This window comes from Lutra lutra, chromosome 9 (assembly GCF_902655055.1).
Source record: "Lutra lutra chromosome 9, mLutLut1.2, whole genome shotgun sequence".
NCBI classification, from domain to species: Eukaryota; Metazoa; Chordata; class Mammalia; order Carnivora; family Mustelidae; genus Lutra; species Lutra lutra.
The window spans coordinates 139,005,087-139,032,735 of record NC_062286.1 but is presented as its reverse complement, the minus strand read 5'-3'; the positions used below and the strand labels follow the sequence as shown (position 1 = coordinate 139,032,735).

The following is a 27,649-nucleotide window of genomic DNA, read 5'->3' as shown; positions in this document are numbered from 1 at the left end:
ATACAATCAATGTTCCTGTCCTTTAATAACGAGGGACTGAGGATACCCGTACCTTAAGGGCCTAATACACATCGCAGAATTGTTTCGCATTCATCCATTCCGTGGATCTGTCTTTCTTGTGTGGACTGATGCTAGGAGCCGTGGATGCAGCAAAGAACGGGGCAGGTGTAGACAATGCCCCTTTCAAAAATGCAGTGCCCCTCCCTCCCTTTGGAGCCAGCTCCTGGACACATGTTCCAAAGCCGCTATATGAGCACAGGGCTCCTTGTGCAGAGGGGAAAGGGCCCTATCTCGGATGCTAGACAAGGGGCTGCAGGGGGAGGGCCCAGGGTGTTTTCTGAGCGTCACTCCCTTGTGGCAACTATTGGGCCCCCATGGTGCTCCATTCGTCTGGATTCCAACAGTGCCTGTCTGGTGTTCTAGAGGCCCTGGGGACATCTGAGCATCTGTTCTCAGAACTAGACATTGAGAACACACAGGGCACAGCCCAGCTGGGGTGAAAGACGCTGAACAAAGCAACTAAAAAGTCATGAGAAATATCACTGCGGGTAACTTCTCCAAAGAGAAAAAGGGACTCTGGGGTTTGTTCATATTTTATATGAGACTGGGAGCTGCCGGAGCCCGGAGCGTGCGGTAATAATACATTTTTTTCCCGGAGCGTATTCCTGTCCATGCCTGATGCTGAGTGCCAGCACATCTCCCATTTAATCTTGCCTGTAGCTTTCTGAGTAAGTACCTTTGTGAGCTCCCTTTTAAAGATGGGGAAACTGAGGTGGCCTGGGGTCAGTCATGAACTTTCCCAGTCAAGAAGTGGTGGTGTGTACTCATTTGACCTCAGTTTTGGGCATGCAGAGTTCAGTGTTTGGGGAGTAGGTCAGTGACTAAGTGAGCTCCCCAGAGGGCATACTCTGTGAAGGCAGAGCCCAGCTTGTCATGGTCACCATAAGCCTCAGGGCCCGGTGCTCGGTTATCATAGGAACAGTCTGTGTGAACCAGGTGTGATGCCGTTGGCTGGCCCATGCCTGAGCCAGGCAGACAGCCCTCCCTCACATCCAGCCCCTTTGCATCACCTCCCCCTCAAAACCAGCAGCAGAGCTCAGCAGCCCAGCCTGGCCCCCAATGCCTTTCATGCCGCGAGAATCACAGTTTTACATTATTAATCACTCCTGACAACGGTAGACTGTATCCTTTCATGAGCACAGAGACACAGAACATTTCTGCTCTGGTGTGTCTGGCCCGTGAAATCAGCTTGAACGATGCACAGTTCTTTCTGGAAGTGTTTCAGACAGGAGTTGAACATGTCTGAATGAGTGGAACCTTCTTCTCTCAGCCTGTGTGAGAAAGGTCTGTATATTAAGCTATTTACGGTAACCAAAGACCCTGTGGACCCCAGCCTGGAGTCTGGAACAGGATCCTGGCTCCCCTGTGCCTTTCACCAGCAGCTTGACCTTGGCCAAGTCTTGTCCTTCTCTGGGCCTCAGTTTACCCATCCACCAGAAGACGGGATTTGGCTCTAATGTTTCCTTCTGTCCTTTCCTTCTGCCCACCTTCATCTCCCTGCCTTGGTCCCAAAGCCCTATAGAAACCAGTTCCAGGCTGGAAATAAGAAACTGGATAGGAGAAGAGATGTCCTCCCTGCTGTAGGGTGCATCTGTGACCAGTTTAGCCAGCTTTCTTTGGCTTGCTGCTGGAGAGCTCAATTGTGTGACATTTGTCCAGGAGCTAAGCTCCTGTATCAGTGAACACATGACACAACAAATAAAACACACAGCATACGCATACTCCCGTGACATGAGTGTGCACCAGTGCATACCGCACACATATATGCAACACACGTGCACCCATAAACCCCCAACACAGAGACCACACACAACACACACACACACACACACACACACCCGTGCATCTTTATGGTTAAGATTTTTGGCTCTGGTCTGGTACCAGGCAAGTAGTTACTCTTATTTGTAGGTACTGGCCCAGGCTTCTGGATTCCAGATACTTGGTTAGAAGCTTGTCTTTAGACGGGCATCCAGGGGACCGAACACAAGAGGTGTGGGTGTGGAGGGTGTGTGTGAGCAGGGAAGAGACAATTGTCAGCACGTAGCAAAGTCAGCCCAAGTGTGACTTGTATGTTATTATGTGTGGGTGCCAGGCATGTATGCCAGAGGTTTGCCAAGTGCCTGCTGCGTGCCAGACCCCGTGTGTACGCCCACCAGGGGTGTATCCAGTGACAAGCCCACTGACCCGCCTCTCTAGAGTTGCCAATCAAGTGGAGGCAGACCGTGAACGTGCCAACATACATGTCGGCTGCCGCTGGTCACTGTGCCAAGGACTTAACACTCAGGCCGCCACTCACTGTGAAATACTGCTCCCACTCTCCACTTAGGGGTGGAGATGCAGGTTCAGCAAGGTGAAACCCCCTGCCAAGGTCACCCCTATGGGATTCCGGCAGCAGGTGCTCTCTGAGTTTCATCTTGACCTCCTCTCCTCCCAGCCCACTTCCAGGCCCCCCTGCAGAAGTCAGAGGCTCTTCCTCTTCTGAGGTGAGATGGAGCCCAGGGAGCCTCAGGAAGCCCAGGGAAGGGTGCTGCCCAAGCCCAGCCGTGAATGTCAAGGGGGCTCAGGCGGTAAGGATGGAGGAGGGGAGCAGAAAGCACCTTTGTTGAAGTCTGCCCATGGGTTCTGGGGCCCAAGCACCTGCATTCACATCCTGCCCTGCCTCCCTGGTGGGTCCCTGAGCCTCAGTGTCCCCATCTGTCAAAAGGGAATAACATTAGCTCAGACCTCATAGGGCTGTTGTAACGATCCAATGAATTCACTGTAGACCCCGATGCATTAAATGAGTGAATGTGAAGTGTCTAGAACAGGACCTGGTACACAGGCAGGGACCAAAAATCATTAGCTGTTAATAGTGTTTGGAAGCAAAACAGGATCCAGGATCCCCCTCCCCCCAAAATGGAAAAACACGAAGTCCCAAGATGCTACCCCGGGAACGTTGGCAGACCGATGAATCCACGGTGTTGGATTTGGGGACAGATGGACCCAGCTGGAAGGAGCTTCCAAAGGCGGTCAGTTGAGGGGAGAGGTGGTTAAACCACCCCATGGCTGCTGAGAGCTGCGTCTGAAGAGGCAGGTCTGTGCGGCAGGCCTGGGGGGGCAGTGGGGTGAGGGGCAGGGCTGGACCTGGGGAGGCCGAGGTCTGCCACATCCCCACTGCAGGCGGCCAGCTGGGGCGGGCCCTCTGTTGACTCAGCCGGGCACTTTCCACAATGCCCCGCAGACACAGTCAGGATGCGGCCAGCCACCCTTGGACCAGCCAAAACCCACACAGGGTGCCCTGGGTTCCCAATGGCTGCCAACACAGGCCCGGCCCCTGAGCAGCTACGGGATATGCAGGGCCCCTCATTTCAAAATCAGTCATTATTAAGAGTTTCAAGATGGTGACAGTGAAGGATTCATCCAAGTTTGAGGCTCTTTTGAGGGAGGATCCCTGGCACCTGCTTGGTCACACGCCTGTGAAGCTGGCCTTGTACCCAAACCCAGGCGGCAGGGATGTGCCGTTGGGGGGCAGCCCTCCTTACTGGCACGGACAGGATCTCTTCTCTCTGAAGATCCCCTGTGGTAGAGCCAACCCATGCTCGGGGCAGACAGCAGCACTGTACCGTCTGGACACCCTGAAAGGCCTGTCCTGGCAGTCACCTGAGGACATACACCCGTTTCACAATCCCATGCCCTATAACCAGGTTGGGAAATGCGTCCCAAATCCCAGACTTTCCGGGACCGTAAATCCCTTTGCTCTTCTTTCCCTCCACCCCAACTCCAAGGGCTCTCCTTGGGCACCTGCTGTGTCTGTCCCTCCTCCCAGAGAGGCTACTTCTTGGCTCCAGCTGCTTCCAGACCATGTCCCTTGGTAATGTTTCTGGCTCTGTACTCGGCGCCTCTCTGAAACCGTCACCTGGATTTAGATGTTTGCACATTTGTTGTCTGTTTCCCCTGCAAACACAGGAGCCCAGGAGGGAAGGGACTTGTAAGAAGCTCTAGGTTGATGTCCAGCATATAGGAATGGAACAAAATGCCACCTTCTCAGGGTGGGCTCCGCTGATCGCCAACCTTGCCTCAGACCACATCTGAAGTCACCTAGTTTAACTACGGGTTTGCACGTGAGTCTCCAGTCTCTCCTGCCCCCTATTCCCTGTGACCCTCCCCCCCATGTCACATGAGGGTGGAGATTTTGGTTTTTTGTTGCCCTGTGCCCGGTACCCAGCACAAAACCTGGCACTGAATAGGTACACAATATTTACTGAATGAAGAAAGGAAATTTCTTTCCCTGACTTGTGGCCTCCCTCCCATGGACTAGAGCTAGTCCAGCAGAGGTGACCTACCCTCTAGCACCCACACTCCCAGTCGGGTGAGGGCTCCTGCACTGCACCATTCACACCTTGGCCCTGTTGCATGACCGTAGACAGAATCAGGGAGCTATGAACTCTTCTTCCTGAGCCTGGCCTGACCATGGGCTCTGTCTTCCCCCTCCCTGAATTACCCGCACCACAGCACCTGGTACACAGAGGACACTCAGATTCAGCAAATAAAAATGCAGGTCATCCAGTTAAATTTGAATTTCAGAGAAGAAAAGCATAAATTTTTAGTATAAGTATTTCCCAAATATTGCATGGGATATACTTATACTAAAATTTGTCTGTGATTTATCTGAAATTCATATTGATCTGGCAGTCCCAGGCACACACAAAGCCTCCCATGACTGTGGGTTCTTAAGCGTATGCTTCTCCCAGAGCAATTCTGTCCTTTCCTACTACCCACCTTAGCCAAGGACAATGTCATGGGGTGACGCCTTCCCAATTGCCAGTCCTCTCATCTGTAAAGCGATGCTAGTTCCTCCCTCCCCGGGTTGCCGTGAGGATTACACAACATAACCACTAGCACATAGTCAGCCTCTTACTCAGCCCTGGCTCTTTCATTCCTGACTGTTATCCCAGTCAAGGACACCATGAAGAGTGCCATTTTGCAGAGGAGGTAGATGCTGTGGGACAGATGAAGGGACTTGCCAAGGTCACGTGTCCCACCCATCTTTAGAGCTGCAGTTGTGTCCACCATGCCCAGGCCCCACTTCAGGCCTCTGGGCAGAGCCAACTTTGGAACCAGGGTCCAGACCAACCAGTGGCGACTGCCGCCATTACAGCGGTGACGTTACACTGTAAGCACTCCATGAATGCCACCAGCACTGTTATCCCAGGCCAATCAACCAGAGGCCAACATTGTGGCTAAGGTGTTTTTTTTTTTTCTTCTTTTTTTTTTTTAATCCATTGAATTCACTGGTTATTTTTGCCTGCTGGTGGTTCGACCTTGATTGAGTAAATGCTGCTTCATTTCCAAGGCAATCAAAGTGCGGGGTTTTTCACTGTCAGACATCCAGAGCCTCTGCGAGAGTCAAAGCTCAGGGGTTGTTCCTGGACTCCTGAGTTCCCGGCACACAGCGCTGGAGCTCCTGAGAGTTTGTTGATTGAGTGAAAGAAGGGATCGCTGAAAGAAGGGGCTACGATGGTGGTCTTCTTTGGCCCAGGCAATGAGTAGAACGCACGGTCATCTCCAGGTCCAACCTACGTTATTAGGGTCCCCCAAGCAACAATCAGGAACCCCTAGGCTTTCCCTCCAAGCTGTGGGGGCCAAACGGCAGGGAGACCTCCCCCATCCCAGACCTGCAGGTAGATCAGTCCCTTCTCAAGCTAGGGTCTGAGACTGTCCTGGCCATGCCATCCCTGAGGGCTCCCCACCTCCGAGACCTGGGGTTGGGCACAGCTCTGAGAGTGAGCCTCTCTTCCCAAACAAATGATGGTCAGTACCTTCGGAACTCCCTCTGTGTTGGGCACCCCCTAGGGCTCCTCCATAAACCCGGCCGGAACACCCAGTCACCCCTGAGCTGGAGTCCTCCTATAGAGTTCTCCGCCTGCGCTCTTAAGAGAGCAAGAGGCATCGCTGTGCCCAGCTGCCCGGAGAGGTCACATCCCCTTCCTGAGCTGGCTTCCTCTGGGTTCTGCAAGTCTCTGGTGTGGTTACCCTCTCTTAAAAGGAAATAATTTTTAAACACCTCTACACCCCCCCACTGCCCCGGCCACCATACAAAATGAATCTGCTCCTTACTAAACCCCATTAAGTTCCAGGGTATGTTGGTATTTAAAGGAGAAAACTATGTGAGGGTACAGATACCCCCTGCACCTTTCTTGTGTGAGGACCAGGGTCCTCCATTGCATGACCCTAAGCAACCAACTCCCCAGGCCAGTTCCCACGTCTGTGAAATGGGGATAACAACATTCCTGCCTCTGGGAGTAGGTATGAGGTTGAGTTAATATTTGGTAAGTTTCTGGCCCAAGGTAGGCGCTCCACTACTGCAGGGCAAATAAGTGGAGTTTTAGGCAAGGGTCTAGGAGGGGACACACCAAATCGCTGAGAGTTTGGAGGTGTGCCAGGGAGAGATCCTCTGACGTAATATTTCCATTTCTTTTTAAACCAGGAGAATGTGCTCTTATAGCACTTGTGTAATTAAAACTTAATGAAATGAAAGTACACCCCCGCACTTCCTCCCCCCTCTTTTGAACTCCGGAGGCCCTCCCCCCCAGCCGGTGGCCCCTCCGGCAGCAGACAATGGGAGTGGATTCGCCCCGGGCCCCGCCGGCTGCGACATTACACAAGTTCCCGACACGTATTTACATGACAAGGGCTCCCGGGCGTTTCTCCGAGCGGTCCGGGGCGTGTCTACCCGAATTCCAGTCTGACCCAGTCGACCTCCTTGGGGTCGGGTTAAAGGGCGCAGGGGGCGCGGGGCAGTAGAAGCCTCGTGGGACTGTAGACCTGGGGGCGGAGTTTCCTGCGAAATCAGGTGTGGGTGATCGGGAGGACTTCCCTCATCTTCTCCAATTCCCTCTCCTTTGGGAAAAGACAGGCTTCCCCTAAACCGGGGTCAAGGATTCCGGGGTCCCGCGACGCACCCGCAACCCGCGGAGGTGAAGGTGGGAACGAGTCCCGCTTCCTCCGACCCGCGTGTCCAGGTCAGGGGTTCCAGACGGACCCCAGTAGGGGCAGGGACGCTCTACCCTTCCTCCGCCCCGCTGGTCCCGGGTCTACGCGGGCCGCCTCGCTCTGGCCCTTTAAGAGCCCGCCCCCTTCCCTGTCACCCCGCCCCGCGGCCGGGGAAGGGGGTGCGGGGGAACCTCGGCGGGGATTGGCGCAGCGCGCGCCCCCTCCCCGGCCCCCGCGCGGTGGGAACCGGCAGCCCCGTCTAGCGCTGACGTCAGACCGTCTGCCTGCCTCCGACCGCGGTCTCGGAGCGAAACCCGATCTCCTTGGACTTGAATGAGGAGGAGGCGGCGGCGGCGGAGGCGCTCGGCTGCGGGAAGCCAGCAGCAGAGGCTCAGCCCCGGCGGCAGCGCGCGCCCCGGCTGCCAGCCCATTTCCCGGACGCCACCCGCGGGCACTGCCGACGCCCCCGGGGCTGCCGAGGGACGGCCCGGGGGCGCAGGGGAGCGCGGCCCCGCGCACTGAGTCCCGCAGCGCCCCGGGAACTTGGCGGCGCCCCGAGCCCGGAGAGCCGGGGTGCGCCTTCCCCGTCGCGCGCCTCCTGTATGCGGGGCCCCAGCGCCGGGCGCCGGCCGGAACCCCCCCCGGCCGCCCCCGTGCCCCCTGCGCCCCGCGCCGAGCCGCCGCGCCGTCCATGCACCGCTTGATGGGGGTCAACAGCACCGCCGCCCTCGCCGCCGGGCAGCCCAATGTCTCCTGCACGTGCAACTGCAAGCGCTCTTTGTTCCAGAGCATGGAGATCAGTGAGTGACCCCCGCGCCCCCCTCCCCTGAGGCCCCGTCGGGCTCGGACCCCGAGTCCCCGCGCAGCTGCGGGCGGGGCCCGGGCCGTGCGCGCCCCCTCGGGCCGTGCGCCCTGCGCCCCGGGCGCGCCCTCCTGGCTCGCGGCAGCTGGCGGCCGGCCCGGCTTTGTCCCGCGGCGCGGCGAGCCTGGCACGGCCCCCGCTGCCCGCGCCCCGCCCGCTGGGACTCGGACCCGGGGCCGAGCGGCGCGGAGGGCGGCGGGGCGCCCGGCGCGGGAGGGCTGGGGCGGTCGAAACCGTGAAGTTTCCATTTTATTTCCCTAAGGGGCTGTCTCGATGGAGCAATTAGGCCGGCTCTTTATCAACTTCGGCTGGGGGAAGGGGGGTGGCGGGCGTGTGAGACACTGTCTGGCCTGCGGGGTGTCTGGGGCCCGGGGTGTGTGTCTAGAGTGTGCGTGGCGCTTCTGTCTCGGTCTATGTGAGTGGGTCTCCTTGCGTCTGTGGAGTGTGCGTGTCTGTGTGTCTCTGTCTGGGTCTGGCGCGTCTCCGTGTCTCTCTCTGTGTCTGTGTGTCTGGGTCGCAGTCTGTCCCGGGAGTATGTAGTCTTCCTGCGTCTTGCCGGTGTCCGCGTCTGGTGCCTCTTTAGACTGTGTGCATTGCTTTGGAGGTTTGGGGACCATTGGTGTCCGGTGTCTGCATTCAGGGCTCAGCGCTGGTGGGTCTGGCTGAAGGTGGATCCCAAGTGTGTGTCTCATTGTGTGAGTGTCTGTGTCCCCGACGCACCTATAAATAGCCTCTGTCTGGACAGCTTGGCTCAGCCTGGCTGGGACCTTGGTTACAAATGAGTCAAAGTTTGGGGCTTTCTGTGTTTGGGACTGCCTTGCCCTGAAAGGAGGAGGTAGATCTAGGGTGGGGAGGGGGTGTTGGAAGCTTGCACCAAGTCGCCCTATACATCCAGAACTTGAGACAAATCAGCCTTGACTTCCGCCATGCATTTGCCCACTCAGGTGGAGGTTGGGTTGTGTAGACGGCCTTCGGCCTGTATCCCTTCCCCCAGCCCATCCTTTTGGGGACCTCTTGCCTCTCCGGGCTTCAGTTTCCCTACCCTCGTCTCCAAGCACCTGAGGCACGGGAGCGCACAGCCTTTCTTGCAAGGGCCAGCCTTCTTCCAGCTGGGACCAGGAGTCAGAGGCGGCCACCATGGAGCCGGGCAGTCACTGGGTGACTCATAAGCCAGTTTCCGCAGGCGGCTGCCACAGTTTGTGGCCCCTGAGCTTGTACAGTGAGGCACAAGAGGTAAAAATAACCCATGACTGGCCCTGCTGGGGCAGGCTGGCCCGCTTTGGTGGTGGGTCTTTCCATCCATGAGTGCCCCCGCTCCCTCCAGTCCCGGAATTGAAAGCCTGGTTCCCCCCCAACCCCCACTCCCCAGACCACCCCATGCCAGGCCAGCGAGGTGCCAGGAGAACCTGCCCAGAGTCACCGTTTGCGGAACTGAGTTGCGTTAAACCAGATTGCTTCCCAAAGGCCCTTTGTGAACTCAGGAGGCTAATGAAATGCATGAGGATATTATTAAAATATGTTCGCACATGTTTGGAGAGGGCCTCCTCAGTGAATGGATTGCTGGTGAAGGACTCTTGGCGCCTCATTTCCCCCCTTCTGTAAAGTTGCCTTAGGGGAACCCCCCACCCCAGGGTTCCACGCTGTTGTGTCGAACTTAACCATTGTGAGGACTGGGCATGGGCATTTTGCTCTTGTCCTTCCTTTGTGTTCAGGATGTTTAAAAAAAAAAAAATCATTCTTATTCCTGTCCCTTCAGCCCTGATGATGTTCTGGCTGACACCAGGGTGTTAAACCCATTGCCTTCAACCCGTGTGCTTCCCCCAGTGGCACGTCTGAGCAGGACCCTCGAGGTTAGCATCTGGAACCCTGGCCTGCTACAGCCGGCCCCGGTGTGGTACGTGACTCACCATGCACAGTGTATTTTTTACACACGGCCCCCTGCTTACTGGAAGAAAGCCCAGGGCAGGAAGGGAAGCAATCTTTAAAATGCAGGTATAATGTAACAGTTTGTTGCAAGTGCTAATCAGATTTCCGCGAAAGGCTCTGGTGAGGAAGCCTGAAGGCCTAGAGTTTCTTTGTACAAAAAGATGGGGAAGAAAATTTGAAGTGCGGAAGGAAGGCCACATTTCACATGATGCAGACTGGGGGTTGTCTGCATGCGGAATGTCAAAGATGGATTTGGAGCTGGGCTGCAGGGTCGTGTCCCAGTGGCCCTTGGTAGTTGGTTCCTTAAGCTGTCTTAGTTTCCTCATCTGAAGGATGAGACCCTGACGGTTGAAATAGAAAATTCTACCAGCTTTCAAGATGGGGTCTCTGCCCTCCAAAGTCTGGCTGGAGGCTCCAGGACCAGAAGCGGTTCTCCTCCCCTCCCCCCAGCAGCACTGGGTCCCTGGTGTGGCGTTCAGGTGCCCCAGCTCTCGGAGCTGGGTGGAGCCTTGGCCAGCTCAGGCTTTATAAATGAAGGAAGGTGGTAATGGAAAGCTTTGCCCTCGGTCCCCAGCACACCCTGGACCCAGACCCAGAGTTATTTCTCAGGAAGTACACATTCTGTCTCTCTAATTTAGAACTTGGGCCCCGCAGTAGGTTCCTGGAACCCGAGGGCTGGAAATCAGCAGCATCCCCCAGTGTCACACTGGGAAGTGTGGGAACCGGGATCTCTCCAAGGAAGCCAGGTTCAAGATACTCCCCGCACCCTCCACACCCTCCGGGGACGTCAGTTGTCTCTGAGAGTCAAGGGGTGAGGGATGCTCTCTGATGGGGGTTCACTGTTCCCAGGATGCCCCCACAGAAAAATAAGCTGTTCTTTAAACAAGCCGGGGGTCCTGGGGTGAAAGACAGGCGGCTCCAGGGACAGCTCACCAGGCTGACAGTAGGGAGTAGGCCAGGCTTTTCAGAACAGGGTTCCTGCTGGCCTGCGTGTTTCTTGGCATTCTTGTTGACCTCTTTAGAGGTCTCTCTCTCTTAGAAATTAGCCCCTGCCCTTCTCCTCCAGCTTCGGCTTGAGGCTTTTGGGCGGCAGGCAGGTGGATGCCGCCTCTGCCTGGACAGACTGACTTGGGCCATTCTGCTTGTCAGGCTGCATATCTGGAGGACCCCGGGCGGCACCCTGCTCGGCCCCACCCTGGACCCCTGTGGCCAGTATCTCTGGTGGCTGTTCTCTTTCTTACCACCACTAATGTCACTGAGCCTCTGATTCCTCCTCGCCGCCCAATTCCAGACAGATACCCCCAAACACTACAGACTGAGCTTGCAGAAACGCCCGGCACACCCGGTGCCCCGTGTCTCAAACCCAGGCATTTCACCCAAGGGACAAGGACCTCCTTGTGGGGAGGGAGGGGGAGGCTGTGGGGGTTGCTGGACACTTAGGAGCATCCCTGGCCTTTTGCCTACTAGGTGCCTGTTAGAGTAGGCTTCTGCTCCCCTGCCAAGTTGTAACACCCCAAAATGCCTCGGACCTCGCCTGATATCCTTGGCCTGGCTGAGAACTGCTGTTTTAGTCGGTTACTTCTCCGGGGGCCTGAGGGCGGAAGGGAGTTGGGCAGTCTGTCTCCTCCAGAGATCAGCCCCAGTGAAGGCCCGAGGTAGTGCTCAGAGTTGGCGCCTGCCTGTCCATTCACTCCCTTGGCCTTTCTTGAGCGCCTGCTGTGTGCCGCGCAGGAAAGATGAGGGCTCTGTCCTGAGGAGCTTCCCAGTTTTCATCTTGGATTTGCATTTATTCGGAGGAGAGACTCGGGCCCTGTGCAAGCTTGTATTTCAGGATTTGGTTGAAACTACGGCCGTCTAGCTTGAGCTATTTCTCCTGTGGGCTCTTGGAGTGCGGACTTTTAACCCACATGTTTTCTGACTGTCTGGGTTTTAGGTTGAGGTGCAAATCCTGGACTGGATCTCAGGTCAGACAGTTGGCCACAGCTCCCCAGGAGGTCTGGGGTAAGCCAGCCACACCACCCAGCGTGGCCCAGGGTCAGGGCCAAGCTTAGTGCTTGTCAAGGCAGAGAGTAAGTGATTGCTCCTGCGTGGGCACACACAACCTGCCCTTTACGTTGTGCAAATTGATGCACTCACTCTCCCTTGGAAGGAGAAGGGAAACAGAGTGGTGTGCACAGCTGCCCCGGAGTGGAGGCCATTGGGGAGGGTCAGGGTGGCCGCCACTTTGACAGGACAACAAGGTGCACGTGTCCCATAGCAGCCCCAGACCTGCCTGCCCTGGGGCGCTGGTATCTGCTTGCACCGCATCCGGGCCCCGGGACACGTCAGCCTTCTGGTTTGCGCAGTGCTTAACACGTAAAACCGTGACAGAGAGGAGCTTACGACGGATAGGGCCCAAACTGGAGGGGCTGCATGGCTTTTCCTCTTCGGGTTCTTACCACCCAGAGACCAAGTCTGCGGGTGACTCACGGTCTGGGGTCTTTCCCACAGAGAAGAAACTCTTAACAAGTGAGTGTTGGGAGGCCGAGCTCCCGCCAGCCGGGGTGCTTGTGTGGTGCATGTGCTGAGGAAGCGGTCAAAGCCCAGGGCCTTGCTTTGTGCTTCTTAAAAGGTGTCATGTGCCCACGTGCATGCACACGTGTGTGTACGCACACATGCGCGTGCCAGCGCACAGTTAGGCCCTGTGTGCTTGCCTGCCCGCCCCACTCTGTGCGCCAGGGAGCCAGGAGGATGACACTGTGCTGCGGCTGGGGAGGTGTGCCTCAGGGTGGGTGGGCTGCGTAGATCCGGGGCTGTGAGTGCTGCCTGAGGGGGTGGCCACCACGCGGGCCCTATGTGGCCAGACCTGTCCACTTCAGGGTCCTGGATGTCTGGATGTTGATACAAAACTCTTGGTGTTTAAGGACTGGCAATTCTTTTCTCCTTTTGCTTCAAGGGCCCCATGACACCTGTCCCCAGACGTGATCTCTCCGAGGGTTGCGGTGGGTCAAGCGTGTGATGGGAGGTGGGGAGATGGAGGCTCAGCCTGGCTCCAGAACATCCTGGCTGTCATGGGGTTGGAGTGGAAAGTGGGGTAATAGCAGTTCCTGGGTGCTGGGGGTGGGGGGGCTGTGCCTCTGCCAAGGTTGTTCTCGTGGAGTGTGGCCTGGTGTCTCCACAGCTCTGTGATCATGGGGCTTGGTGGTGACAGCGGGGAGAGGACTCGTCTCAACTGTCCACTTCGTCCTGTCCCCTGGCGGCCACTGCCAGAGCAGGAAGGTTTCCCCATCTTGGGGCTGGGGTGCTGGCAGTAGAGGGGATGTTGGAATAAACAGGCATGTGTGGGAACCGTGACCTTGAAGGTGGAGGGACTTGAATATTTTCCTTCCCTTGTCCCTGCCAGACCCACCTCAGAGCTGGCCGGAGGGACCCCCTTGGGTTCCCGCAGTCCACTGCCAGCTTCGGAGGCCGGGGGGCTGGGTGGGCCTGGCAGGCACAAAGGCAGGAGCACCCTGACATCCAGACATGCCACTAGGTTCCCTGCCGAGGAAGACGCGGAGCACAAAGCCCAGAAACGAGGGATGGTCTGAGGCTCCCATGTTTTGAAAATTAATTTCCGTTTGAAAATTAATTAATTAATTAACAAGTGAGTCTAGACAGGCTGTGAACCATCAGCGTAAGACAGTGATCTTTGTTTTCCCGGCGGGTGGGGTGGGGTGGGGTGGGGGGCATGTCTTCTGCTTGGCTTCTCCGAGCACCTTCTTCTTCACGGGATGGCCTAACCCCCTCCCCGAGGTGGGCTGCACCCCTTCCTGTAGCCATGACAACTTGGAGCATTGACAGTCAACCTCACTTTCCCTTCGAGTGACACGACAGAGCCAAACTGTGACGCCCCTGGGTCTCTGTCGGGGCCTTGTTGGGTGCTGGTGGAAGCCTCTGTCACCGAGCTGGGAAGAAAAGTCCCAGAACAGTTTTTGGACAAGAGCGGGGGCTTCAGTGCCCCGGGATGGGCCTGGAAAGCATTGGGGTATCCCCAGGCCTTCCCAGAGCCCCAGCATGGCTTTTCTCTTCTGTTTCCAGGGTGACTGATGGATTTTTGCTGCCACTCCCTTTCTTAGTTGGATATGGAGAACTTACTATGTGCCAGGGGTATAGTGACGCATTTTTCTCGGTCTCCAAAACAGCTCTGTGAGAGAGCTGTTGCTATCACCGATTTGCAGGTTGGCGGGGGGGGGGGCGCGAGAGGAAAGGGTCCAGAGGGGGTAAGAGACCTGACCCAGGTGGCACAGCCAGGAACCTAAGCTCCCTGGCCCCACACTTGTGCTCCCAAGATTTCTTCCCCATGACGCCACATCGAGTCCCCGAGTCCCAGCCTTATCTTTACGAGACTCAACATGGCCATGGTCGTTTAGTTTTCGCCCCAGGACTGCAAGCCCACGTTGCGCCGTTTGCAAGGGAAGAATGCTCATGGATCTCGCAGTCGGGGCCTTTGCACTCTGGCAGCACAACGGCTGTCTTCTCTTCTCACGGTGTCCCAGATGGGTGTCCCTTACAGGCGGTGCGAGGAGCTGGCATCTGTCTCTGCAGCCCTAGTACCCCCACCTTCAGATGCTGGGGTAGAAGATTGCTGAACGGCCCATGGCTCTTCCCAGAGGGACCAGATCTGTCCTCCTTACGCTGATGTCCCCCTGGCCGTCTGGGTCAAGAAGGGGGCACCCAGCCATTCAGTCGGGACTGTGCTGCAGAATGCCAGGACCCCACAGACCGAACCCTGCCCGCGGGGAGCTGCCCTTCTAGGGACTAGACACAAAAAGTTATTCCAGGAAGGGGGCAGCGGGGGGAACGGAAATGAGGCCACTTTCAAATCCTCCCTCCGGGAGGCTCCCAGACCCGTCATCCTGTTTGGGCTCCAGGAGCACCGCCTGGGGGAGGGGTCTCTCCTGTCACACCTGTCAGGTTGTGTTGGGTATTACGTAATTCACTGTCACTTGTGTCGCTTCTGGTCACCAGACGCGGAAGCGTTAGGTACCGTGCCCGTTTTGCTCGGTATGTCCCCCGAGCCCTTAGAGACCCTGCACGTGGATGAGGCAGGAAGGAAGGGGGCCTGGGCAGGGCGCGTGGGCAGGCTGGAAGAAGAGTCCAGATGGGGCGAGACGCAGTCAAGATACAGACTCTGAAAACCATCTTTTGAGGACATGGGCTGCCCCCCTCCCAAGCCTCCAGCAGCACCCCCATAAAATGGAGGGAAGACCAGCAGCCACTTCGTAGGTGGGCCGGACCGAGGCCTGGACACTGAAAGGCCCCCCTGGCATAAACTCATATTTGCAAGGGATCAAGGAAGTTTCCACTGTCTGGGGGACGGGGAATGGTGCCTTCATCTCTGGCCACCATCACTTCTGGAAACGTCCAAGGCCAGACATGCCTCTCCTGCTTCAGCCGGACTTGTCCTGGGAGGTCAAGGTCTCCCTTCCAATTCCCTTAATGCTTAGAGTATGGAAATGACAAGAAGGGATAGCCACCACCGGGTCCCAACCCCACAGGGAGAATTTGTAGGGCCGTTCTTTTCTGCGCACGCCTGCTTCAGGCCTGGAATGTTTGGGGGGCTCTTCCCCCACCTGGTGTCACCCCCGAGTGGAGCTGGCGTTCACTCTGAGGTGACGGTGAGACGCCACGTGTTGACAGGAGCTGGGATGGCTTCCATGACTCACCGGGGAGGTATCGGGTAATGGGATCTTCTGACGTTGTGGCAGATTGTGATACATGTGTGTTTTCCAGTGGGTTCAGGGGCGGGAAGAAGAAGGGTGGGTCACTTGGCTTCGAGTCAGCGCCCTCAGTGCCTAGCAAGCGTGTGCCGAGCCTCGGGGACTGTGGAGGCTGAGTTTCTTTCCCTTCAGACGTACTGTAACCAAAATCAATGAGTATCGTTTCAGCGGGTTTAGGAAATAGCTCTGCTAGCTGAAGAGTTTTAATTATTTGGTAGCAAGCGTAAAGTCCCCAGTGGCACTGGGATCTGGATGCTGGATGAAGTTTGCTTCTAGCTTCTAGGCACTGGCTGTCCGCGCTCTGAAGGCTGCTCCGTCCCCTAGAAGCACCTGCCCGTTCCAGTTCTCCAAGACCGTAGGCAGCGCCGGGGACCACCCCCCCCCGGGGCTGGACAGACAGACACAACCTATACCTCTGAACAGTCGCACAGGTTCAAGACCCCACCTTGCCTTTAAGTTTAGAGAAGTCCCGTATCTTCTGTCCCCCGTGGGGGACTTCGGTGGAGATGGGGATGGGGGCAGACATTGCTGAGTCCTGGAGAGGGCTGGTACAGCTTGTGTGTGCTCTTGGCCCAGAGTAGATGCTCAGTACACAGTGAAGTGGTTGGCGGATGAGTGGATTGACGTGTTCCTCGCCTGCCCCCGAGACCGACGGGGAGCCCTCGATCCCAGTCACGGAGGTTTCGGGCCAGGAGAGTCTCTGTTGGTCCTTAGTTCTCCAGGAGATGATGTTTCCGTCCCTGGCTTTGGGGGATGGTAAAAGTGGCAAATCCAGCCGTGGATTTGTTTGATGTCAGTGGTTAGGAATACAGAAATATGTGCTTTGAAATACAAAACCAGGGCGCCGGGGTGGCTTACTGGGTTATATGTCTGCCTTTGGCTCTGGTCATGATCTCAGGGTTCTGCAATCGAGTCCTGCATCAGGCTTCCTGCTCAGTGGGAACCTGCTTCTCCCCGCAGCCCCGTGGGCTCTCTCTCTCTCTCTCTCAAATAAATAAATAAGTAAAGTCTTGAAAAAGTAAAATATGAAGCCATGTATTTTTGAATATTTGAAAGACACATAGATACTTTATGATGTAAAATACGTAGAATGTTTTAAAATGCTTGTGTTTCACCCACCAAGCTGGGGTGGCTTTTTTTTTTTTTTAAGATTTTATTTATTTATTTGACAGACAGAGATCACAAGTAGACAGAGAGGCAGGCAGAGAGAGAGGAAGGGAAGCAGGCCCCCTGCTGAGCAGAGAGCCCGAAGTGGGGCTCGATCCCAGGACCCTGAGATCATGACCTGAGCTGAAGGCAGCGGCTTAACCCACTGAGCCATCCAGGTGCCCTGGGGTGGCTTTTTTAAGGCCCCTTGACTGGAGGCCACTGTGGGGACCTGCCTCCCACCAGGTGTGCCCAGGACTGAGCCCTGAGCCTTCCCCTGCCTTTGCCCAGGGTTCCAGAAAGAGAAGCGGGGAGCTGAATCAGATTTCCAGGAAATTTGGGGGGAAAGCAGACTGCCCTTTCTCAAAAGAGGTATTCTGTCCCAGTGGCCCTCGTTACCTGGTCACTGCCAGGGGCTGGCTTTGCCCGGGGCACTTGCTGGCTTTGCCCGTGACAGTCCGGGCAGCTGCTGGTGAGAGGGGCTGCTGCCCGAGAGCCCAAGCCTGGTGTAAGCTCAGTTTTATTCTCTCTGTCTGCCCACAAGGATCTGATATCCCTGATGGGGAAGCTTCCCCCTTTGTAGAAGCTTGTCCAGGAAGCCTGGCCAGCAAGGTTCAACCCGAGGCCTGTGGGGGTGATTCATCTCAGAGGTCACACTTCGTTAGAGAAACTCAGAATTTGCATGTGACCACCGTGAACGCTCTTTCTTCATCACCTCAAGTTTTATAGTAGGTAACACAGCTTTGATCTGAACCCCCTGCCGTTGCTGTGCGTGGAGAAATCGTGGGAGCATTTGGTTATTGGGGACGATGTGTTTCAAAACCCTGGTCGCAGCTCTGTGTTCTCCTGTGGGTGCTACACTTTGAGAAGGAAAAATTAAAGTGAAAACCAAGATTTTCACTGAAACGATGTGTGTATGTGCTTTCTTCTGCAGGGCTTCTGTGGCTGCACGTTTTAAGGATTTCACAAACGTCTTAAGGAACCCGCCAGGAGACAGTAGAAAGTGAGGTCCCTGGAGCCCTGTAAGACTTTGGTGGCCACCCCACCCCATCTTGCAAATTCCCACGTCCATAGGCTGGTGCTGGGCTGGAGCTGGTCATACCTCTAATTGCCTTCCTAAAAACAATTTAGCCAGTAATAATTCTGTAAACCTATGAATCAACTTTGCACAAACACCCTGAGTAATTTCTTTGTTCTTTTCTCTCTACTTTGTAATTGGTGTCTGTAAAAGCCAAAGGTTTGGTCTTGCGGAAGGCATGATTCATTTATTGGTGTCTGTGGCGCCCGTTATCATTCAGTCATTGGAGAACGCCGTCGCGGTGAGCCCCGAGTGATTCACACCAGGCTGAGCTTGGCAGCCAGTGGGGTCACGGCCATAGCAGGAAACTATTTTTTCTAATCTGTTTATGGTATGGGAGGGAGAAGTGGGTATATTGAGATGATGGAGAGGGTGTCGATTACGTTGGTGAATGTCACCGATTAAGTAACACCAACAGGCCGTCTAAACGCCACTCCATTTGCTGCTGGTGATCGTTACGACAGCTCACGGCTAAATACGCTCCTGTCTCCGGTGCATCTTGCCCGTGTTTCGGGATCCCGGTTCCTGAGCAGGCTGGCATGTAGGGACGCCCCCGTTGGCATCTTGGAGCAGTTTGTGGTCGAAAAGGCACGGATGCAGAGAATGTTGCCTTCTAAAACAGCAACAACAGGGGCACCTGGGTGGCTCAGTGGGTTAAGCCTCTGCCTTTGGCTCAGGTCGTGATCTCAGGGTCCTGGGATCGAGCCCCGCATCGGGCTGTCTGCTTGGCGGGGAGCCTGCTTTCCCTCCCCCCCACCCCTGCCCGCCTCTCTGCCTGCTTGTGATCTCTGTCAAATAAATAAAATCCTTAAAAACAACAACAACAAACTCCGTTGACTGGGGGTCCATCACGGAACGGTTTCAATGTCCAGGTTTAAGAGTCAGCAGCCATTCGCCACCAGTCCCTCGATTTTCCTAACGATGACCATTATTAGATGTTTGCAGTTGCCAAGCCTTTCATTACTCCGCCAAGGGTGGGGACTTACACATGGAGCGGCTCATTTTGCCTAATTTTATTACTTACTTGTGGCCCTAAATAAAATTGTCGCTACCCTCGCGTCTCGAGGCTGATCGGACGGCGCAGAGGTGGGTGGCGAGTCCAGCTTGCAGCCGTCCGTGTAAAGCCAGGCCCTGCCTGCAAGCGTGTAGCCCGGCACTTGCCTCCGTGTAGTTGACCGGTGTTTCTCCCCGCAGTCGCTTTCTCCAGTGACTCGCTGTCTAACTCACTCCGCCGGATCCTGCCGTCTGCGTCACTGAATGAGGGCTGGTTCGCGAATGTGTGACTCCCCAGCTCCTGGGACCCTTCATATAGAAGGATCCAGCCCGTGTTTATTGATCAGTTTTGCACGTTCCCGGGCGGGGGTCCGGGACGAGCGTGTGGCCGGTGGTCCCACGCTGCCCTTCCTGCCCGGGACAGACACTGCTCACCTGTCGCAAGCGTCCACTCTTGCTGGGGTCAGACCGTCCCTGAGGTGGTGCTCCCGTGCCCACTCCCAGTTGGGGCTCTGAGGAAGCTCACCCAGGGTGTAGATGATCCTCGGGAAGGAAACAGAGCGCCGTCCTCAGGGGGCAGCCCAGCGGGGAGAGGCGTGAGGGCTGTGGGTCTCCCTCCGAGCTAGGAAATGAATCAGGGCAGTCCCTTCTAGGAGTTTTAGGAATGTGCCGCTACCCTGCAGTGCCCTAGTCACCAGCCTTCAGCTCTCAGGCTCGGGTCCCTCCTAGACTTCCCGGCTTCTGCAAGGTGAGATCCGCAGGAAGATCCGTCCTGTTCCTTAACAGCACTTCCTTTGTCTTTAAAATCACGGTCACGAGCCTACATGTCACCAGAGCCTCCTCCACTTACCTCCGCAGCCTCTTTGCCCTGGATATCTTGAACCCTACCCTAAGCGCACTGCAGCATTCCTTTACACTCTAGCGAGAATGAGCTCTGGACCCTTTCCCCAGAATAGACTCAGGCCAGTGGGGCATGGGGCTTGGGAAGAACAAGGAAGGGGAGAGGCTAGGAAGCAGGCAGTGTCCAGAGAGTGGACCTGGCAACTTCGTCTAGCTGGTCATTTCCTTGGTGTTTGCCCATAGTGAGGTTGTGGCTTTCCATAGCCCGGCTTGAAAAGGCGGAGCTAGGTCATATGCCATGGTGTGGGAGGTCACGAGGAGCAAAGCACCTGTGCTCTGCCCACCATCCCCTAAACTTCAGAACCACCTGTCCCCCCCCCCCCCCCCCGCCGCAAGGGCGTGAACCACCTGCCCCCCCCCCACAAGGGCGTGGTCTCTCTGGCATCTGTAGCTGCCTTGTTCAGCCTTCTCCAAACCCCTTCTTGGAAGGGTCACCTGGTGGCGGTGCCTGGGACTCAAGCCTGAGAGAGCAGGAATTTGTCCGGCACCAGCCTTGAGCTGCAGCTGAACGGAGAGAGGGTTTGCCATGGCCTGTGGGGTGCCGGGCGGGCCTGGGCTCCTGGGAGCAGGCGGAGAAGCCGTAGTGAATCTCACGGCTGAAGGCATTCCTCCAGCCCCTCTGCACTCAGTGGGTCCCGGTGCCGGCTCCCCGGGAAGGCCACCTGGGGGCTCGCAAGCCCGATACTCAGGGGCACCCCGAGCCAATTGCTGGGGACAGGGCAGGACGCCGGGATGCTGAACCCTCCGGGTGATTCCGTGTGGCCGCAGCTCAGCCGAGGTGCAGGGGGCGAGACGAGAAAATCAGGGCCAGCCCTCAGCCCAGAGCCCTTCTGGTACTGGTGGAGGCCTGCTTCTGATCCCATTGTAATCCCCAGGAGACCTCGCACCAGGGGGACTCTGGGTGTACTGGGATGGTGCTCCCACTCATGGGCGTCCCTCCTGGAGGCAGCGGCGGGAAGCCGGGCGGCCTTGCCTTTGAGCATGGGGCTTCTCTGTGTGCTGTGTTCCAGACCAGGTGCTCAGAACGGCTGAGTGACCCCTCAGGCCTCCAGCCAGCCTCGGAGTCAGAGGGATTCCCATGATCACGGTGGGCGCTCGACATCGTGGCTGCTTTTTCTGCTCCCGATGTCTGCAGCTGGAGCTGCCCCTAACCTTTGCCTTCTGGGTTTTTGGCGACCCGTGCAAGGCTGTCCTTCAACAGAAGTGGCACCTTGCTTTTTTGCAAAGGTTTTTTGGCACAAGGGGCAGAGGGGGGAGACAACAGGCGGAGACAGCCCCCAGTTGAAGGCAGAGTGTTCTTTCTGGACAGGAGGTTTTCTTGTCCTTGATGCCCTGGAGGAGCCCATGCTCCTTCTGCTCTGCCGTCTCCTCTGGTCAGTTTTCTTCTCTGCCAAATGGGCATCATCAAACCTAGGGCTTTGTGAGAAGGAAGAGCCGGTCATACATCACCCGCTGTCCCTTCTCTTCCCTTGAGTTGTTCGCCTTCCCCTGACACCCGTGTTGTCCCAGCTCCAGTGTGTCGAATTGAGGTGTCATTTACAGACACAAAGCACATGGGTGTAGCGTCTACTGTGATGAGTTTTGGCAAACGTGTATATGGGACACCTGTCCAGACCGAGACGTAGAACCTTCCGTCCTTGGACAGGTCCCTGTGCCCCTTTTTGGTTTGTGCCCATCCGCTGGAGCAGGCAGGGCCAGTCCTTCTTAGTGGAGGGCTCAACATACATGAAATCACACTCTGTGTTCCCTCTTGTTTGGCTTTTCTCACTCAGTCTGCCAACTCAGAGACCCATCGCGTGGTGAGGCCTTTCTGTTTGTGTGTAGTGTTCCCCAGTGGGGAGGAGGCTTGGCGGGGGGGTGGGGCACGCTGGACCCAGGGGAATCAGTGTCTCCGGGTAGAATGCCAGCTGCCTCCCCAGGGAAAAGCTTTTGTAACCCGGATCTGGGCCTCAGATGTGGGGACGTGAGACCCAGATGTCTGTCTGTCCAGCCGTGGCCGGGGGGCACTCAGCGCGGCCGCAGAGTCCTTGGAGGCACCTCGGGCCACGCCTCTGCCGCCGCCTGGCACGGCCCCGCCAGCCGCTGCTGCCAGCCTGCCCACTCGCCTCCCCTGGCGCGCATTCCTTCACAGGGAAGAAGGATGTGGGTGACCCCAGACAGGTATGAATCATGTCTGGGGGAGGCGGTTACTCAGAGGCGGCAGCAGTGAGGCCGCGTTCCTGCCGGCTGACGGATGGCTCCGGCCTCCGAGTGGAGCTGTGGGTCGGGGGTCAGAGCAGGCCTCCCTGGGGACCGTGGGGGCTGGCACACCGGGTCCCCGGCCAGCCTTCTCTGCCGAAAGAGTAGAAGCCGCAGAGCGGCTCCCGAATCTTGGTGGCGTGGCTCTTAGGTGCCTTTTGCCCCCGGTCCTCGCTTTGTCTGTCAGATGGTTGTGTTGGGGAGAGTTCAGACTCCCCGGGGCTGTAATGTGGCAACTCATTTCCCTCCTGCTGTCACCCATGCCTGCCGGGGGTGGGCTACCAGGTCACATGGATGCCCTGCGTAGCCGTTGTCCCTGGGCCTGTTTCTCAGACCGGCACACTGAGGTGCGGTGGACAGAAGTCACTTGCCCAAGGGCACGCTTGCCCACAGTTAATTGACCTGCGTCTGATTTTATTGAAGCCACCTGTGTCCTAACTGTCCCACCGTGTAAGTGTGGAGAGATCAACAGGCCTGCGGCAGGCCGGTACCCTGTGACAAGCTGTTCATGGCGTGAGGATGGGCGTTTTAAATTTCGCAGTTAGGTGCTTAGGCTGATGTACATTAAGAACGCGTTAGGACAAATGAAACAAGCACGTCCCCGATTTCCTGAGGGTTATTGTTTGAGACAAGAGGAGGTAATAAAAGGGAGTCCATTGAATAGGATGTAAATTTTGAAATTAAAATCTTTAGGAATCTTAATTCCTTTAATGGGTACTTGGAAACGGCAGACATCAGGGAGGCTAGTTGGACTTGTGTTCTAAGAGGCTCTTTTCTGCCAAGGACTTCTCGGGGTCCCCAGTAGCACCTGCAGATGATGGAAGCTCCCACAGAAGGGGGGCACCTTGCTCTTTGGTCTGCCAAGGTCACCCAGCCGTCTTGAAGGTCAGGGTCAGCTCGATTCTAATGAGAGCAGGATCACAGGGTCCTCTGAAGGAAGGGAACCCAAGGTTCCCTCCGCAGGGGCAGGAGATTAGGGATGAAGGGGAGCTCCGCCATCCTTCATCCACACACAGAGCTGGGAGCAGCACCAGGCAGGTGCCAGGGCCCCACGCTTGTTCTCGGGACAGTGCCGGCGGTGGGAAGCCAAGCCTCAGCCCCTCCGGACTCTCGGGGCGCCCCACGCAGTTTGCAGGAGGGTGCCGTCACAGCTGTGTGTCATCTGGATCTCTGTGTGTGTTTTAACCGAGATCTCGAAGTTCTTCTTTGGTCATGGGGGAAAACCTCCCAAATTTAATTGCCCTGCAGCGCCTGAAACGGTTTGTTGCTTTGCAGGTTAGATCTGTGATTTCCTGCGTAGCCTCCCTAAGGCGCAGTTTTGGCTCTGGGGGTAGGGGGACACAGGGGGTCGCAAGGGAAGCACAGGACTTCGGTGTGTCCCAGTTCTGGGCCTCGCGGGGGGGCTCGGGACGCGCTGTCCATGTTGTTCTCTCTGCTGCCTCCAGGCCACTGCTGGGAAAGGCTCCGGCCTCAGGGGCGTGGGGGGACGTTCTGCCACGTCTGCCTTGGGGTTTTGCAGAACCTGTGCTTTATCTCAAGTATTTTCAAAGCGGTTGGCATGTGGCAGGGGGTGGAGGGAGCTGTTTGAAGACCCCAGAATGACAAGAGCATCGAACCTCCTTTAAGGGATCAGAGTCCCTCGAGGGGATGGGTCTGGCTGGGGTGAGGCAGGCTCCTCCCCAAGGAGCTCCTGACTGACTCCGAGACATTCCTGCACCTGGAGCCCAGGCCTCAGGTCCCGGGCCTGGGTCCGCCCCTCGGAGACCCAGAGGAAAAGGCAAAGAGGCTATCCCTCACCCCACTGGCCTCATTGGCCGACAGGGTATTGCTCAGGGCCCTTGCCCCCTTGCCCTCTCGCTGCTCGTCCCGGGGCCGGCCTCCTACCTGACTACCTGTCTAGGAATTTTTATTGCAAACCCGCAAAGGCACGGCAGCTTGGCTGGAATGTGAGAGGTCCCGGCCGCACGGGTGGGAATGCAGAGGCGGAGGCCCCTGGCCTGCTCCCAAGCTGAGTGTGGATGGTGTGCCTCTCTTGCTTCTGGGCCTGTCTGGGCTTCGTGTTCTTTGTGCCCTCATTCTGCCTAACGTTGGTCCTGGTCCGATTTGACCGCTTCCCCTGCAACCTCGCCCCACGGCAGGGTCTGGAGTAGCAGCTGATTATGACAAGGTGTGAAAGCCAGGGAAGTAGTCTTCAGAGTTAAAAAGGTCCTGGGCAGCCCCGCTGCGCCCCTAAGAACATTGCTGTGGAAACCTCCCAGCCTCCTGACAGCAGTTCCTGTCCTTAGACCCATTGCACAGATGAGGCACACACACTTGCCCTAGGTCCCATGACTGGTGAGTGGCAGAGCTAGGCCCTGAACCCCAGCAGCCCTGGCTCCCGTGCCCACGAATTGGGCTGAGTGTGGCTGTGGGCTCCGCCAAGGGATTGTCATGGCGCCTCACGGACCTGAACTGCCTTGCCAGTCACTGGGGAGAGGGTAGCTCAGGGCTCCTAGGGCTCTGCCTTCCTCTCCACCATGAAGACTGCCCACGTGCGGTGGGGGCTGGACCGTGGAGGGTCTGGGTGAGGCCGGGGGCTCCAGGTTGACTCCAGATACCATATGCCACTCTGCCTCTTCTCCATCTGGCAGCGTCAGCCCTCAAGGAATTCATCCTGGGGCCAAGGGCAGCCTTGGCCGTGCCCGTCCTCCACAGGCTGTCGGCTGGGTACAGGCTTCTCTGGCCAGAGAAGGGTCTTCTGGAGGAGGACCAGGCCCGGGGACACTGGGCACCAGGGATGCCGAGGTTGGGGGGCTCCATCCCTCTTTCTTGGCCATCTGTGGTTTCCTGCCCCTGACCCCATTATCTACCCCCGTGCCCCACGATTTCGCGGGTACACCCTGATGCCTGCAGCCTGGTGAGGTCCTCGAAAAGGCCAGACCCAGTGTGTCTGGAGTGAGCAGGCACCGAGGACCCAGACACAAGGAGGGGAAGGCGGCGAGGGCCCCTGTAGACCCCCACCACTAGGGGAGTGTCCCCTGGGGTTGCTTCCCTGTTCTGAGCCTTTGTTTCCTCATCAGTAGAATGGGGATCCTAGGAGGCAGTCACTTCCTACGATCATCGTGGGGATCAAATGAGGGATACATGCTTAGCTCAGTGCTCCGGGCCTTGTAAATGCTCAAGAGTTGAAGGGTGTTCTGTTATTAAGTCGTCGTCCCTCGGGCAGTGCCTTCGCCCTCGCCACAACCTGCCCGGGGACCCTTTGTGACTCAGCGCTGGCTCACAGCCCCTCCCCTTTCAGAGCCTTCCCCGGGGACCCCAGCCCAAACCCCTGCTGAAGGCACCTCATGGATGTGCTGATGAGGAAGAAGAGCAAGGGAAGGAGGGTCGTCCCCTCGTGGCATCCTGATGGGGGGCGGTGCCCGAGGTAGGGACTCGGGTGTGTCATCTAGAATTTTGTGCTTGTGTAGGAACCTTTCTGGTGGGTAACTTCCCTCGTTCTGCTCCTTCATTCAGCTCATTTATTGAGTACCTACTGTGTCTTGGGCGGAATGTTCTAGAAGTATAACGCCACGAGAAAGACGAACTCGAGTATGGCCGACAGAAATCCAGGGGTTGCAGAGCACAGATTGCCGGAAGTCTTGCACGACGCATCGAGGGGCAGAGGTGCAGTGGGACCATCTTTCTCTCACGATCTTGCTTTTCCATCAAGCTTTTAAATTGGTAGGGGGAGGGAGGTGGGGAGGCGGAGTGGACCTGGGCCCCCTGGTGTGGATGCTTCCTAATTTATCAGGTGCAATGGTTCCCTTAGATAAGGAACTCAAAAGGAGAGGTTTCCTGACTTTCCCGCTGGGGTGCTAATCCAGAAACTTGGAATGGACCAGGAACCTGAATTTTTGGCCATTTTCTTGTAGGAGATAGGGTTTCAGGAACGCAGGTCCTAGATCCCAATCAGCTGGGGCAGGAGCAGACTCTGCTCATTCTGGTGGATGGGGGCGTCCTTGAGATGTTGATTCCCTCCCAAGCAGGGGATCACGGGCCTAACCTGTGTGCCTGTTTCTCCAGCATCCGCCCCATATTTCCAGCCAGGACCCCCAAGGATGCCCCAAACCCGGTACACCACCCTGCCAGGGACAATGGGCCAGTCTCCTTTTGTGTTGCCGTGAATATAGCATGGTTCTTTGATGGTAAAAGGTGATTGGTGCTACTTATTTAACAAAAATTCCAAGAATTTGATAAATGACCAAGACAAAAGTCAAGATGCCTGTAATCCCGTCACGTGGAGACGGGTTTATTTTGCTGAAAATACTCTGCAGGCCTGTCTCCAGGCATTTGAACCAAAGGCGATAAAAGAGCTCGGAGCAGTGCCTGGGAGATGGATGCAGGACCCCCCCCCCCCTAGCAGTTTTGGGAGGAGGAAGGACAGGTCGCCACCAGGCAGTCTGTGCTGTGTCCCAGCTGCGCAGCATCTGTACCCTGGGACTAGTGGGGTGGGAGGCCCACGGGGGGAGCTTCTGCCCCTCCTCCAGCACAGCTTTCTGCTGCTGGGCAGCCCAGCTAGGAAGCCTGTCCTTCCACCACTCAGAGCCTCGAGCCCCTCGTCTGTCAAATGGGCTGATACCCACAGTTTCTGTCTCAGAGGCAAGGGCAGTAGACCTAGGCATTAGGAGAGGCCCAGCCAGCACTGGGCACATAGTAAGAGTTTAGGAAACAATCAGCCACTGGTGCACAGCCTCGCGCCCCCAGCCGCGTGTTCCCACTGGCCGCCATGCTGTTTCAGGTCTGTCTGATGCCTCCAGGTCCCAGGTCTGACCTTCATTCATAACCAACAGCTTCTGCTGGTAAGATAATCCTGAAAAACTGCAAATCTGATTCGAGCCTCTCTTTATATTATACAAACTCAGAGAGGGTGACTAGGGGACTGGGGTCACACAGCCAGCAGCCATGGCCCAAGTGTCCAGGAACGGATCTCCTCCCCCACTTGGAGCAGGGCCTTCCAGGCTCAGGGAAGACCCTGGGGCCCCTCATTACCTCAGCCCGGAATACACGCGAAGTTTCTGAACTGGCCTGCTGGTAAGCAGCTTGTGTTTACGGCTGCTGCCCGGTCGCAGGCGCCGTTCTGAGGGGTCCCGTGGCTTCGCTTCTTCCGTGATGAGCCCAGGGGTCCCCACTTGCCATGTGGAGACAGTGTGTCCAGCCTTGGCAGCAACCCAGGCCGATTTCCCTGAGGCAGAGCTCTGGCCACCTCGCTTTTCTAGGAGGGACAGGCGGCGCGTGGGACCCGAGAGGTGGGCCCCTCTACAGCCACCATCTCCCTGCCCCCGCGCCCCGACCTTTCCGCCTGGGAGGCCAGGCCTCCGGCCCGGTCGTACAATGCCCCCTTCTCACGTTCAGACGGGCGGTCTAGACGCTCACGCTCCCTTTTGTTCTGTGGGGTCAGTGGGTGGGGAGTGGCCCCACAGAGTGGGATTTGGGCCGAGGCAGGAAGAAATCTTCCCCGAACGAAGAGGGGGTGGGAGTGAGTTTCGGAGGAGGCGGCCTGCTGTCCCCGCCTGCCCGTCGGGTGACCAGCCGTCCCATCAGAGAGCACAGCGTCGTAATGATGGAGGCAGCTGCCTACAGGCGCCTTGTGGAACCCAGTGCGCCCGGAGCCACCTCGTGGACTTTGTCTAAATAAAACCCCACAGCCCGTGCCCCTCAGGTGTGTGCCGGGCTGCTGGAGGGAACCCAGGGGCCAGAGGCAGTGCCTGGCCA

At 57.0% G+C, this 27,649-nt stretch overlaps 1 protein-coding gene and 1 long non-coding RNA gene across 5 annotated transcripts in view; both read left to right on the top strand.

Moving 5' to 3' along the window:
- Positions 1-7,223: 7,223 nt before the first annotated feature.
- PMEPA1 (prostate transmembrane protein, androgen induced 1) overlaps positions 7,224-27,649 on the top strand; it is a 51,301-nt gene continuing 30,875 nt past the window's right edge. The window contains exon 1 of one of the 3 annotated variants that reach the window (XM_047745201.1): positions 7,224-7,832. In XM_047745201.1, the coding sequence (XP_047601157.1) occupies positions 7,724-7,832 (109 nt within the window). In that variant the 5' untranslated portion in view covers positions 7,224-7,723. Of the gene's footprint in view, positions 7,833-12,794; positions 12,876-27,649 lie in introns of those variants that run through there. The other 2 variants (XM_047745200.1, XM_047745203.1) reach the window with 2 other exon arrangements.
- On the top strand, positions 24,453-27,204 carry LOC125108846 (uncharacterized). Of its 2 annotated transcripts, none has more exons than XR_007130022.1 (3): positions 24,453-25,322; positions 25,425-25,561; positions 25,985-27,204. It is a non-coding gene; the product is annotated as an uncharacterized LOC125108846 (long non-coding RNA). The 2 variants fall into 2 exon arrangements; XR_007130021.1 differs by having other exon boundaries at positions 25,981-27,204.